This window comes from Sinocyclocheilus anshuiensis, unplaced genomic scaffold (assembly GCF_001515605.1).
Source record: "Sinocyclocheilus anshuiensis isolate Anshui unplaced genomic scaffold, SAMN03320099.WGS_v1.1 scaffold354, whole genome shotgun sequence".
Taxonomy (NCBI): Eukaryota; Metazoa; Chordata; class Actinopteri; order Cypriniformes; family Cyprinidae; genus Sinocyclocheilus; species Sinocyclocheilus anshuiensis.
The window spans coordinates 462,465-477,727 of NW_015544195.1; the positions used below are offsets into that span (position 1 = coordinate 462,465).

At 36.8% G+C, this 15,263-nt stretch overlaps 1 protein-coding gene and 1 long non-coding RNA gene across 2 annotated transcripts in view; one reads left to right on the forward strand and one right to left on the reverse strand.

Annotated features, from left to right (window-relative positions):
* Nucleotides 1-699: 699 nt before the first annotated feature.
* Nucleotides 700-15,263, reverse strand: part of LOC107696695 (72 kDa type IV collagenase-like) — a 29,994-nt gene continuing 15,430 nt past the window's right edge. Inside the window, exons 3-13 of the mRNA XM_016497155.1 lie at nt 12,905-13,053; nt 12,335-12,463; nt 12,037-12,210; nt 11,698-11,871; nt 9,286-9,459; nt 8,947-9,102; nt 8,499-8,625; nt 4,934-5,070; nt 3,339-3,498; nt 2,745-2,854; nt 700-1,691 (exon numbers count right to left, since the gene is read on the reverse strand). Coding sequence (XP_016352641.1) covers nt 1,588-1,691; nt 2,745-2,854; nt 3,339-3,498; nt 4,934-5,070; nt 8,499-8,625; nt 8,947-9,102; nt 9,286-9,459; nt 11,698-11,871; nt 12,037-12,210; nt 12,335-12,463; nt 12,905-13,053 — 1,594 coding nt within the window. The 3' untranslated portion in view covers nt 700-1,587. The remainder of the gene's footprint in view (nt 1,692-2,744; nt 2,855-3,338; nt 3,499-4,933; nt 5,071-8,498; nt 8,626-8,946; nt 9,103-9,285; nt 9,460-11,697; nt 11,872-12,036; nt 12,211-12,334; nt 12,464-12,904; nt 13,054-15,263) is intronic.
* LOC107696696 (uncharacterized) overlaps nt 14,682-15,263 on the forward strand; it is a 6,563-nt gene continuing 5,981 nt past the window's right edge. Inside the window, exon 1 of the long non-coding RNA XR_001635117.1 lies at nt 14,682-14,938. This is a non-coding gene — a long non-coding RNA (uncharacterized LOC107696696). The remainder of the gene's footprint in view (nt 14,939-15,263) is intronic.

Genomic DNA, 15,263 nt, shown 5'->3' on the forward strand with positions numbered 1-15,263 from the left:
CTAACAGCTTATACCAGTGGCGTCGCAAGCCCTAATTAAATCTTACTGATATATCATTGTCTAACATTATTGTATATGGGGCTGAGAAACATTTTTCTGACCATACTTCATGTCGAGGGCTCCGTTGGCCGGTTGGATGCAGTGATTCTTTTTCAAAGGGCTGAACGGGTTAAGGTCGGAACAGTTCGGACACGCACTGAATCGTTTAAAGCGGTTCTTCACTCAGCACAACAGTAACGGGATATTTATAACATAAAGGACGTAAAATAACGTACATATTGAATTACCTACAATTCATTGCCAAAACTGCATCCTAGATGTTTTCGGCGACGAATTTCTTAAGTTCAGCAGTGCATTTACTAGGTAAAGACATCTTCAAACCAAAAGACTAGCAAAACACTACCACAAAAGCAGTTAAGCTATCAAAAAGTACAATATAAGACTTTTTCAAAAACCCATAGATAAATAAAATAGGGGGTAAAATACATGGCACATAAACATATTGAGAGCTCGACTTTTTATACAATAACCACTAGATGTCGCTGTTTATCTAGATGTGACGAGTATTTAAGGTGTTTAATAATGGGCACCATACTGTTTTCTTGATGTGAAAGTCAAAGAATCATCAATATGATACAGTACAATGCTTTACAAAAACGTAAATGTTAAAATTGAAAAGTTGAATGACACAATTCCGTGTAAAGGATAGTTAATATTTATTTTGAGACATAGTGACAGTGCACAAAGCAAAATAGAAAATAATAAAAATAAAACATTACAAATATAAACAGATTGCATGTCATTTAAAAAACTACGAAAAAAATAAAAAGAGTACAAATGATTATTAATCAGTACTTTCAAGATACTTGCTTGACATGAGTCCATCATGCAACAAACCCTATACAGTCTTCAGGCAACCCGTGCCGTGAAACTCTCTGTACCATGAGAAGAAAGAAACAAGACTAACAAAAATGATGTGCTTTGACAGTTGTTTGGTCTCTGTGTTTTTACACAATTATCATGTATAAAATGCGTCCTCTTATTAAATGCAGATTTTTTTATTGGATATTATTTACTACAAAATAAAACATGAATTAAGTCCTTAATCTTTGCATATCAATACTAGGAAAATTTGTGCTTTTACATACTGCCTGGATGAATTTATTCTGGGCAAATGAAAAAAAAAGGAGATGCATCTCACTGACACAACTGCCACATTTACATGTAACTGGGAAATGTCAGAAGTCCTTTTAAATCTGATGATATACATGTAGGTTATATTAAGGGGTAGGAGCTGCACTAAACCCTCTCATTATAAAAAAATGAACAAAAATATCATGTTATGACAAAACAACAAAAAGTATGGTCTTTTCTGCCTATGCTTGGCATGCAGAGATGGTCCAGGCAGTGAAGGCTACCAGGCCTCTCTGGTTAGCTAAGGATAGGTTATAATCTAATAGGCTCTGACTAACCAGGAGGGGCAGAATGGTAAATTTGAGTGCTGTAATTTGGCAAGGTAACACCGGCCTTGTTTATCTAGTGATGAAGGTCATCACAGAGCGCCAGGGCTGAATGTTCTGCTGATGTTCAGCAACGTAGCCAGTCCTTTTTGATCTCCCCAACTTTGACAATTTTCAGAGAGCTGTCATCCATTTTGAGATAGTGGGAGTCTTTGAAGAAGTAGCTGTGACCTGAAAATATTTAATAAGTGTAAATACCAAGTGAAAATAAATTAAAGGTTAAAGTTTAATGCAAATGTACTCATTTCACTCCAAAAAAACAGTCAAAAATAGTCAAAAGTTTGGGGTGATACATTTTTGTTTATTCAGAATTGATGAATAGAAAGTTCAAAAGAACAGCATTTATGCGAAATAGATTTTTTTTGTAACAATGTAAAAGTCTTTGCTCAATAAAAGTAATAATTTTTCCAACTCCAAACTTTTGAAAGGTAGTGTAAAAAACTGAGGTAAATTAAATAGTGTCTATTTCATATAGTTTAGTTAACCAATGACTCCATTTACCATCAATCAGTGATCCAATTATCTTTAAAATGTTGGTGAGTGGGGTCGAATTCACAACCTAGAGAAGCTGTTTTTACTTGCTCAGATCCGAACAGCCTAATTACAAACAGAGGAACCTTTCAGACTCCACACAGGCCTGCTCTATGAGGTGTGCACATGTGTGTGTATACCTGTATGAGTGTAGATGTGTGTTAGTGACAGCAGAGGAAAGAGTTAGGTGGTTGTAAAAGAATGTATGTTAAGTAAATTCCAGTAAATCTAAACAAAACCAGAACACCTTCCGTAAAACTGTTATAAATCCTTAACCTCTCTCTTTTAGAGTTTTTATGTGCTCTTTAGACAGAGGCTGTTACTGGAAAAAATGCCTCATCTTGAGCAGGGGGGAACTATATAGCCAGATTTTTTTTGTTGTTGAAGGCCTAAAGCCAGCAGTAATTGGGTTGGCGTTAACTGCCAAGAATCCTCTACCAAGCTCCACTTTAGTCCAACATACACACACACAAACACACACACACACACACACACACACACACGACTAAAATGCAAGCGGTTATTGAAAGAAATCAGTAATATATGTGAGATCTAACAGAATGTAGGTGAGAGAGTGGAAAGGAATGAGATGAAAGGTTAATTCAGGGTAGAGGTCAGGTTTTACTTCTCTGCAGAGGAATACCACAGACAAAGCTAGATTTGAAGCCAGGCACTTGGCCATTTGTCTCTTACCATCACTATTAATGCTGAGAGCAGCATCTAGGTCATCAGGGACAGCACTCCAAGAATCTGCAATAATTTTAGGGAAGCCTGGATCCATCTTTTTCTTGGCTTCATTGTATCTAAAAAGAAATGGAAAAAAGTTAACATTATAATCAACATATTTCTGCTTTTCCTTAACTTTGAAATTCCCTGACACTTCTTCAGTAGGTGTGTAGTTTTAAAAGCATGTGTACATTCAAGTAAATCTCATGTCTGAGACAATAAATAACATAAATAACAGTCTTGAGTTCATTTATATACAGTTTAACCTAGTCTCTTATTATATCCAGTATAATTTGCCTATACTTTAGTGGAAAAACACAGGCTTCTCACGAACTTTGATACGGGAAATATTCAGTGCAACTGTACGAACATTATTGTAAGTCTGTCAAATTTATAAAAATTATTTCTACATCTGTGGAACTTTGAAAAAGAATTTCATAATTCACAACTATCTACTTCTACTTTAGTTTCTTAAGGAACACTTGTATTTTGCTCATTAATCACAGTGAACACACACTTTATTAAACCCACAGATGCGGAGAAATATTAAAAATAGATTACCTCCAGAAGTTGTTTCCAGCAAATAAGTAAGTCTTCTTGCTCTTGTGGAAGGAGTAGGCAGCATCAATTCCATGCAAATCTGAAGGAAGACCCATGCTGGAGATCTTCTTGGGATAGTCTCTCTCCAGAGTACTGGCAGAATATACCCACATCTCATCCCCTAGAGAAACAATTAAAATACTTGAAATACAAATTGTGTTTGGAGTACACACACACACACACACACACACACACACACACACAGACACAGACACAGACACAGACACACACACACACACAATATTTATAATATACAATAATTTACAAAACCTTGAATCCTGACATACACTTCCATTCAGTTTTTTTTTTTTTTGCTCACTTATGAAATAACTCACCACAGCTACATTTTTAAATTAGAAATATGGCACAACTATATTAATAATATTGTGAAATATTATAATTTAAAATAACTGTTTTCAATTTTAATACATTTTAAAAAATAGAATTTATTCCTGTAATGACTAAGCAGAATTTTCAGCAGCCATTACGCCAGTCTTCAGTGTCACATGATCATTTGGAAATTATTCTAATATGCTGATTTATTGCTCAAGAAACACGTTATTATATTTTCATTATATTATCAATGTTGAAAACAGTTGTGCTGCTTAATATTTTTGTGGAAACCATGATGCATTTTTCAGGATTCTTTGAGGAATAGAATTTCAAAGAACAGCATTTATTTAAAACATTTTTTTGGTAACATTATAAAGGTCTTTCTCACTTTTGATCGATTTAATGCATCCTCACTGAATATATGTATAAACAAACAAACAAACATACTGACCCCAAACTTTTGAATGGTGGAGTATGTTTCTCAGTAAGTAAATAAGGACATTTTAAACACAAGAGACAGAAACATACCCACATAAAACCTTAAACTTCTTGAAAATGAAGAGAGACATTTTTTAGGGAGAGAGAGAGAGAAACAACTTGTTTATACTTATGAGAATTTAAGAGAGACACATAGACAGTTCTTAACATGTCACTTAAGTCCAGTGGCAAGCATTACACTATCCCATAAATACAGGATGCAAAACAGTAAAAATACAAGACAATAGCCAAAAGAGAAGTAAAGTAAAGCAGTATCATTTAGCAGCATCGCATCATTTACTAGCACGTAATGGAATCAAAAGAAGATACTGGCAATGACATGCAAGTCAAGGTTTCACTAAGATTACCATCACTATCCTCTGTATTATTGAAAGCAAGAGACTTCACAGGGCAGTGTCATGACTTATTCATCACTGGATTCAACCTATACCAGGTCCCAAAACCATTTTTCCAATCTCAAATCTGACATATATAAACCATAACCCATCTCTGTTTCTAGTGCCAGTATGTGAAGAGTGTGGGTATACAGAGATGGATTGTGGATAAACTATGTAAATGTGTGAATTTTAGATTTGGTAGGTTCTGTGCTAACTTAAATTGATAAAAATGTGTTCTGCAGCCTGTTATTGATCAAATTCTATGATCAACATTTATTCTTGGCATTTCATGTGTTTTTGTATTCACAGCCATCAAACATTAGTGTCATACCCGGTTCTGTCTTTTACCTGCAAAGAAGACCGTCTTCTCCTCTAGAGGATTCTCATAAGCTGCGTCAATCTTCTCCGGAAGTTCACTCCAAAATGTAGCCACCAGCATGGGGCCTGTTGGCTTCCTCCTGACATCAGCGGTCCTGAAGAGGAATCTGTAACAGGAGGGGTTAGAGTTAGACAGGGCAACATTATGCTTGTGCACGTATAAAGAGAAAGAGTAAACGAGAGCGAGAAGGGAGAAAAAATAAGCAAGTAAGATAGAAAGAGGCAGCGTGTGCCAAACTCTAGCTACAATGAGGTGATTCACTGAGCAGATGTTTCTTATTATGGCTGAAGAATGAGTTAAGAGACTGCTGCCCCAGAATAAACCACAAAAACAATACCAACCACCCCAGACCTCTTTCCAATGACCCATTTTTTAAAAGGTCAAAACAGTTCATCCTCAGAGAAGAAGACAGAGATCTCAGGACTTTCAAGTGACTACAGCTCACTACAGTGAAGAAAAGCTTCTGTGAGCAGCACACAGCCTCTGTCAGCAGTTATTTCACTTTATGGTAAACTTCAGATCACAGCACTAAGTTAGAACTGCACTTTTATCAAACATTTTGCCCCAAAGCTCCACGTCTTCAGCTGAAAACACTTCTAAACATCCCTCTCTTCTCTGTTTTTGCTATTAAACATGTAAGAACAGAACACTCCTGTAGTTAAAACACTACTTGGGTTTAGTTCTTATTTGCAGCTATCTTAGAAACGAAAAGATATGAGACAGAAGAGGAATTAATTTCACCAAATGCCTTATAAATCTGAGCCAAAGATTAGATAAAATAAAGACTTTCTGGTGCAGCTGAATAAACAAAACAGTAGTGAACCTTTTGGGGGTGCGCTCTCTGGCCTTACTCTCTTCTCTCTTTTTCTCTGTGAAATGGCTTAAACAGCTGTCGCATTTATCCAGCTGGGTGAATATCTGAGATCTCAAGTCATTTTGCCCACACAGTAAAGTGAGACTTGCAGCTCCTGGGATTCTCAGATTCACAGAATTACGCTGTAATTTGACCATAACTCTATAATAATGACATGTCCACTGCTGAACCGTTTGACTCCTTTCCTGCACAGACAAATAATAATCATCAGCGAAAATATGGAGAGAGGTTCAGACACTTGGAGAAGATTGATTTGTAAGTTGACCTACCATAGGCAGAAATCACCAGACATCCCATGATGCAACAATACATATCAATAATTGGATTGCATTGTATTGTAGCGTGATTGAGACGTTTACTGTTTTAGAAGCATTTTTTGCTATAACTTATAATTTGAACTTTAAGACTTTTATTTTAAAAACCAAATAAACAAACAAATAAATTGGAAAAAAGCATTGGTAAAATGTAAACACTGTAAGATGATGGGGGGGGAAATTATATATGTGACCCTGGACCACAAAACCAGTCTTAAGTCGCTGGGGTATGTTTGTAGCAATAGCCAAAAATACATTGAATGGGTCAAAATTATAGATTTTTCTTTTATGCCAAAAATCATTAGGATATTAAGTAAAGATCATGTTCCATGAAGATATTTTGTAAATTTCCTACCATAAATATATCAAAACTTAATTTTTGATTAGTAATATGCATTGCTAAGAACTTCATTTGGACAACTTTAAAGGCGATTTTCTCAATATTTTGATTTTTTTGCACCCTCAGATTCCAGATATTCAAATAGTTGTATCTCGGTTGTAAATAGTTGTAAATATTGTCCTATCCTAACAAACCATACATCAATGGAAAGCTTAATTATTCACCTTTCAGATGATGTATAAATCTCAATTTCAAAAAATTGACCCTTATGACTGGTTTTGTGGTCCAGGGTCACATATTACATTTCCCCTCATTTTCCTCCATCAGAGAGGAAAAGGACTGTAAAGACAAAGGAAATAACAGGCTTTATTTTGGATTTATGGAATCAACATGATCTGGATACTTTAGATCAGTATTTCAGGATCTTGCTTAGAGGGTATAAGAGTCCTATACAGAGTACTATACAGACATACACTCATACCCAGGCAGAATACACTCTTTTCAGTGTGTGTGTGGTCCTGTGATGATCTCTGTAACCGCACAGCAGGTGTGTGTAGAATAGTGGCTGGCTCTTTTTCGTTCCAGAGCTCCTGATCCATGAGCACGTTGGCGAAAACCAATGACAGCACTCTTTATACTCCCCTTATATTTGCTTTGGACACCCCTCCAAAATGTTAACATTTATGATATTTACTGTACCTCTGATTATGCAAGCAATAAGTGTGGAGCATGAATAGTATTTCAAAACTGAAAAACAAATTAGCCAAATGGTAAATGATATTTAAATGGACATAATACACGTGTGTTGATTTATTTAGGTTGTTTCTCTGGCACCCGCATAACGGGGTAACTCAAGCAACTTCAATACTGTGGCAGAGGTACCCTGAACGGTACTCTAAGAGATATTCTTGACTAATTGTTTTAAGGTAAACAATTTGTTACAATACTGGTTAGGGGTTGATTTTAGGATACAAATATGTTGTTTACAAATTTTAAGTCTCCTACAGAACGACACTATAAAAACAAGTACAAATGTCTAATATAATCAGCAATTTGTAAAGTGTTTACTTTCTCATGACCATTTGCTACATTAAAGCAGTCGGCAAATTTAGTCTCCCACTAAATCATCCTAGCAAAATTCAGCCAGACAAAAACAATGTACTCAAAGGAATAAAAATGCCCCCTGATATGGTAATGTCTGTGTTGAGGTATTTTGATTTTGGGATGTGGGATCAGATTTGTGGACTTTCCTTTCTCTATCCACTCTCACTTACTTTGTTTGAATTATGGACTAACAATGTGGTTAAAGCATCAGCATGATTCTTCTCCTGTTTAAATCGTCATCCTGTTATTCCAACCACTATAAAGCCATAACTTCCATTCATAATGATTTCAAAAAGATATGCTGAAGTTTTTTAATAGGCAGATAAACTGGGTTATGAAGTTTTCCCCAGATGGCCATGGGGCCATTTCCTGTGCATGCAAGCGGAAAGATTTTGAAACCACTGCAAACAGATGAATTGAGCATTCCCTTAATGCTTAAATGAAATAACTGCTACCCACAGTTGCGTGTGCCTGGTATCATGGTGTTCTATTCAACCGGTCAAATTATTGCATAGATGTTTTGTGGACAAAAAGCCAAAAGTAAGCAATACTATGATCCTGCCTGAATATACTCTGTTATTTTCTATTCACCTTCGGAATAAGGTTAAAGGCACAATATGTAAGTTTTTTTATTAAAATATCCAAAAACCACTAGAACAGTGTTATATATTTTGCTGACTTGTGTACTTATATTATCCCAAATGTTTAGAAGAATGTTTAAATCCAGAGAAATAAGCAATTTTAACTAGTGACACGGAGCGTGTCCATAGTGTCATCGTGTCGCCTGTCAATGACGTCATAACCCCTCGATTTCCGGTTTTGTTTTGTAGAAAACATGGAAACACCAAAGACGCTTTAATATGTTGTGCGTTCCTTTCTGTGAATTGGGTGTCCTTAGTTACCTGTCCTTAAAGAAGAAGATCTCTCCTCTGATCTGGGCTACAGCATCAAATATGATGTTTTCAGTACATACATCCATCGGCGTGACCGGAGGGAGATCAGTGGGCAATGGTTTGTCCGTCGGTACACCTGTACAGAGAAAAGTGTTAAGAGGAATAAAGAAGAGAAAAATACTTATAATCATCACAACATCTGTATAAACAAGTAGGGATGCACCGATACCAATACTGGTATCGGTATCGGGCCCGATACTGGTCTCCTGTACTCGTACTCGTTAAGGGAGAGAGAGCGAGAGAGAGAGAGAGAGCGGTTGTGTGATCTTTGATGTTCACTCACTTAGCACACGCATCATTTGAATTAAAACTAAACAAGTATAATGAACTTGCAAGTACTAAAGTGCCTAAGTTAAGTCTATTCTATTCAATACCGTCTTCAACACTTCACACTCACCATAGAGCTCCTGGATGCCTTTAACGTCATCATCAGACAACCTCAAGGTTTTGGTGAATGTGTAGATGGGCGCCATGAGAGCTCCAGTGTCCTCAGAGTGCTCCAAACCCAGGGCATGGCCAAACTCATGGGCCGCCACCAGGAATAGACTGTAGCCTGAGAAAAAGACAGAGGCCAATTTATTAATCTGACTACAATTACATAAGTATAGAATCACAACAAGCGAGATAGAGACAGGAAGTGGAAAACAAATTTTTTTTTATGACATCACAACAACTAAATATTTTTTGCATGCTACAAATTATAATGAAATAATGATACAAAATATCTCTATGCCACCTTGGTCAGGACAGAAGCCCCACTTGCGGTCATCATCAAAGCTTTTGGTGACGGCACACCACATCTTCCCATCACTGCGTCCTGACGTGGTGCAGGAGTCGTAAGTGTTGCCCAGAAATTTAAAGGGGAAGACACAGGGTGCACCTTCTGAATTTCCTCCGACCGTTGACATGGCTGTGTCATTTAAATAAACACCAAAAATTTTAGAGGTTGATAATGACAAAATTGGTGTTATAAAAGAATAGAGGGTTTAAAAAGTATGATCTACAGCATCCTAAACATGAAAAAGGGCCAGCTCTTAATTAGAACAATAAACAAATAAAATGCTTAACAATGAATAAAATACCAAGAGAAGCAAAAGAAGCAGTGATATGGAAACTGTTACGATTAAGTGTGTGTATCTGTTTTTCAAATATGATGTCACAAGCTATAACACAAGCTGTAGTTAGTGGTAAACCCACATATTAGATCATGGCATTTGAACCTAAAGAAAAACTACAGGAGCTAAGAGAAGCATCAGGGAGGAGTCCTTCTCAATTACACATACTCAACAGTCTGAATCACACTGACTCGATTCAAAATGAAGAACACACCAGCTACATGGCATAAACAGAGCTGTGTTTTGTTAAAGTTCTGCTCAAGTATGGGACTGTGGTCCAAAGCTCCAATTCAAAGTGATGGCTTGCACCATACTGGACTTGCTTTTGTGACTCTTTTATTCAGCACACACACATACACATACACAAATAGGAAGAGAGGGCTGCATTCCCAGGGAATTATAACCAGATGAGGAGTTCTGTGCTCCTGACTTGCTTATACCAGATCAGTAACACAATGGAAAAGATCTCGTAATAAAGAAAAAAAAAAAACTTTTACAGGCTCCTGGAAACTGAGGAGTGAATGGAGAGTGGAGTGAATGGAGAACTGCTTTAAAGACTGACTGACCTTAAAAACCAATTGCATAGACAGATACATTACTGATTTAAAGGTGGGGTAAGCGATTTTTCAAAAACGCTTTAGAAAACTGATTCGGGCTGAGTAGCAAAACAAATTGTAGCCAATCAGCAGTAAGGGGCGTGTCTACTCTTGATGTGGAGGAGAGAGGGTTCAGTGCTCACATTAGCGAGCCGAGCGACAGAAAGATAGAGATGGCGGATAAAAAACAAAAGAGGAAAACGTCTGTGGAACGAAAGAAGGCTTAAGGCAATAAGGCAAGAAGTAGGACCCGTGTAAATATCGGATCAGCTATCCAGCGCTGGAGAGAACTCAAGGAGCGGAAGGCCTGCGATTGGATGCCGAGGTTGCTTTGTTTCTTCTCGATAGATGAGTAACACCGTGTCTGCGCCGCAACAGCTAAAGTCTGTCTAGTACACTGGACACGACAAAGCGACCGTTGAAAATCATTTGAAATTTGTGTCAATACGTCATGAATAGAACGCAGCAGCAGTTTTCTGTCGGGGATTTGTCGTGTTGCGCTGCGCCGCATCCAGCGTAGACCATAGATATGTATATACTGTATATCTATGGTGTAGACAGCATCACTGATTATAATGAGATGAATAGAGCGCAGCAACAGTTTTCTGTCGGGGATTTGTCGTGTTGCGCTGCGCCGCATCCAGCGTAGACCATAGATATGTATATACTGTATATCTATGGTGTAGACAGCATCACTGATTATAATGAGATTTATAGTATTTTGTCACGCCGCGCCACTCGCGCCCGGTGTAGACACATTGGTTTTGCTTTGTTTCACAGAACTAATCGTTGCCTGGGTTGCGTACGTATGTGTGGGGCGGAGCTATCAAAATAGGGGCGAGACCCTTTTGGGGTAGGGGCGTGTTTGTTTTGGTGATTTCAAATGTCAACATTGGCTACCAGAAATCACTTACCCCACCTTTAAAGTCATTGTAATGACTCCCAACAATTAGTTTTGTTATTGCATCACTATGTTTCCACTTAAGTGAATGGTAAAATGTCTTGAGCAACATCTAAACATTTGTTGTTTTACATGTGCTTTTTATTTGCCACTTTCACCTTTGGTTTGCTTACAGTGAGGTTTGTAAGGCACTATTCTGTAATATGCTTTTAAGAGTATGCATTATGAAGAATTTAATTGAACAGAAATATACAACATGAAATAGGCATATTTTCAGTGATTTTTCAGGATTCTTTGATTAATATAAATTTCAAAATAATATAAATTATTATTATTATAATTTTTTTTTACTTTTTTGTAACAAATTGCTTTTTATCAATTTAATGCTTACTGAAGTATTAATTTCTTACAGACAAACATTTGAATTACTTACCAAACATTTGAATGGTAGTATAAGTTATACTTAGTTTTGGTTTTCAAAGAAATCTAAATAAATATTGCTCTGGATTGAGTCTTATAACAACTTATAGACTGACCTGTCTCAGGACAGAATCCATAAGTCTTGTCACGGTCATAATCTTCGGTAGTGGCACACCAACGGTACCCATCATCCCGGCCTGAGGTGGTGCAACTATCATATTTTTCACCCTGAAATGTGAAGGGGAACTTACAAGGAGCTCCACCTGCATTTCCATCCAATGTGAACAGGACTGCAACACAGGAAGGAACAAAACTCAGTGAGTCAGTGATTATGACATTATTACAGTCACGATGTGTCACACACATTTCTTCCCCAAATTAAGTCTGAGACCACTTTGGATGGGAACAGTGTCGAATTATACTTTACTCTAAAACTTAGCACAAAGGGTACTCACGCTCATGAGGACAGAAGCCATACTTTCCATCTTCATCAAAATTGTATGTGGTAGAGCACCATAGGAACCCATCATCTCGACCCTGAGAGGTGCAGCTGGTGTATTCTTTACCCATGAACAAGAATGGAAACTTACAGAACTCCCCTTCTGCATTGCCATACTTCACCTTTACCACTAAATCAAGATGCAGAGAGAGCAGGAAATCACTGTATCACATTTGATAAACAAAATGGTTAAAAAAACAGCTACTTGAATTTAAAGAGGTAACAAGTCACCAGAAACAAGACAATTCATATACCTTGTCCCTCTCCCAATGTCCACAGCTCATCATCATCGAAGTGAGAGTCTCCTCCAATACCAGGTCCAGGAGCAAAGGCATGAGCCAGAAGACCATCCTTCCCATCAAATGGGTAACCATCACCATGTTCTATAACAAATAGAACTCATTTAACTCAAATATTTGTTTTAATCCAACATACCAGGCTTAGTGTTTTGAGTAGGTAATTGTGTCGTTTTAACATTGGTCTCATGTATAGTTTCATTTTCTTTAGATTTTGTCCACAATTTTTTATTTACAGTATCCTCAGGAAAGATTTACACTGTGACAGTACTGTCTTTTTTTGTAATTGCCTTGTGATCTCATAATGGTATTTCCAAAGACCACAATGAAAATCAATCTCTGGTGCAGAAAGCTTTATACTAAGGATTTTCCAGAGTGACTGTGGTTAGTTTGTGACTTAGTAGTTAAGAGCAGTGGTTAGGGGGGAAAAATGGATCTGGGGTTTGTACATTTACACCACAGTAGTTTAGAAACTTACATAGAAACATATTTTATAGAAAGACATAGACAAAAGGTTTTGTTGAATACCATTTCGGCCAAAGTTAATCATGATGTCAGCTTCTCCATCCATGATCCTGTTGAATTTCAGAGGTGTGACATCACTCCAGACTTTAAATGCACGAAAGAAAGCATCATCAATAGTTTCTTCATCCAGATCTGGGGTGTGCCCTAAGATCCTGCGGAAGAAGAAAACAATATTGACTTATTTTTTAACTATAATTTCCAGTGATTATTCCATATTTTCTAGAAAATGAAATACAGAAATATTTAAGATAATTTTCCCATTTATGTAATATTTGTTTATCTCTATGTTACTCATTTATGGAATTATTTGCTATATTGTTATAGTAGAAAAGTGGGTACTGCATTTGCTTTTTTTCTCATGACTTTGAGTGGCTCAAGAATGCATATGCTAATAAGTCCAGACAAAAAGTCGTCAGTCGTCATATTTGTATTTCTAAAATGCTTGATAAACGAGTTTAAATGCATGTAATATTGAAAATTATGCTGTATTCAATTTGTCTTATATTTTTGTACATGGGCATTGTCGCTTATTAATACATTTTGACCTTTACTTATTACTGTTGCCTCTAGTAGTTCTCTGTGTGTTTTTTTTTATTCCAACTGATTTTTGGTTAATTTTAAGCCAGCAATAGTCATTTTCAAACAACCCAGCGTGTTGGGTCAAACATTTAAGGCAAACCAGCTGGGTTTGTCCATATTTGACCTAGCGCTGGGTTGGCAAAATAACCGAAATTGGGCTGTTTTTAAGCATTTTTAGAGCGCAGTTACACCAAAAGAGTATGCTGTCGTATTTGACGCCATACCCCAGCAAGTAATACAATTTGTAAGAGTTTATGGAAGTGATTCTTCTGAGGCAATATATGTTAAAGACAGCATGTTCCTAGGAGACGTTGATATTCTTAAACACAGCTGTACTAATAAATATAGGAATATTATAACAGGTGATACAGGGCAAAAGCTTATTGTGGACCAGTGTATTTAGAATTGGAATAAAGCTTGGCGTGTTTGTGAAATATACTCTGTAAATAATAAAGAAAAAGGCTATATTTAACATGTTTCATGGTATATGCAGCTAAAAGTGTGTTAGAGAGATTTAATCTGGATATTGATTATTCCTGTGATTTGTTTGCTCAATGGAAAAGGAGTCTATATTATCAATCTATTTTGTAATTGTGTCTACACATGGATTTTTTTATTTATTATTTTGGGGGGGGGAATATAATTAGAAGGAAAACAAATATTACATTCAAGTTAAATAATTTTGATATGTATGTATTATTCCATTGAATGTAATAATAATATCTTTACTTTTCTGGTACATCTTTTTATTATTTTTGGAAAATTTTACATACATTAGAAGAAGGTCAGGGTCCAAGCCAAATTTCATCCATTTTCTTCAGGAGACTTAAGGACTACTGCACCAGTTTGGAGAACATTGTTAATAAAAAAGCAAACAAGACTTGTAATTTTTTCCACGAATATACAGTTGTTGATTACTGAATAAATGGTTTGCACACTCTTGTACATTATTGTTGTGTATTTTGTTCTGGTTAATAATAAAAAAAATTAATAAAAAAAAAAAAGAAGAAGAAGAAGAAGTTTATAGTGTCGCCATAGAAATGCACAATCCTCTCGTAATTAGGCTACCTTAATTATTATGACATGCCGTGAATGCAGCATTCAGCTCATCCAACCCCAATCAAACACACCTGAACAAGCTAATCAAGGCATTTCAGATAACTAGAAAGCTACAGGCAGGTGAGTTTGATCAGTGTTGGAAATGACCTGATCTCCTTGGATCTTTAAAACCCCATTTTACAGAGGTTGATATTGCAGCAACACGTATTCGTTTTAGTTTTGTGCACGTCGCTGTCCGCTCCTTCTGACGCACCAATTCAGCGCATTTTCCAGCAGAGATCACTGTGAGATTGCAGGTTGGGAGGATGACAGCTCGAGTGTATTTCTTGTTGATTGCTGTTTTATCGTGTCTGTTCGGATACTTGAGCATAACTCCTGCTATTCCAAGATGAACCACAGGTGAGAATATCTGTTGACTTCATTACACAGCCTGAAGAAATGCAGAAATAAGGGATTTCCAGTATTTGAAAATAATTAACACCGTTTAGGAATGAGTAGTAGGTTTTAAAACCCTTTTGATTTGAAGCAGACATATGTAAAATGTGTTTGGGTTTGAGACCTATTGTGAAACCCCTGATTTACAAATGTTGAAACCACACTCCCTGGCCTCCCCTAATGCCCCTAATGAATCCTCTAGTGGACGGTTTATGTCCGGCGAGGCTGATGGTCGTGCCATCCCGTCGAGGATGTCGAGGATGTAAAGACTGCCCTGGAGGACACAAAT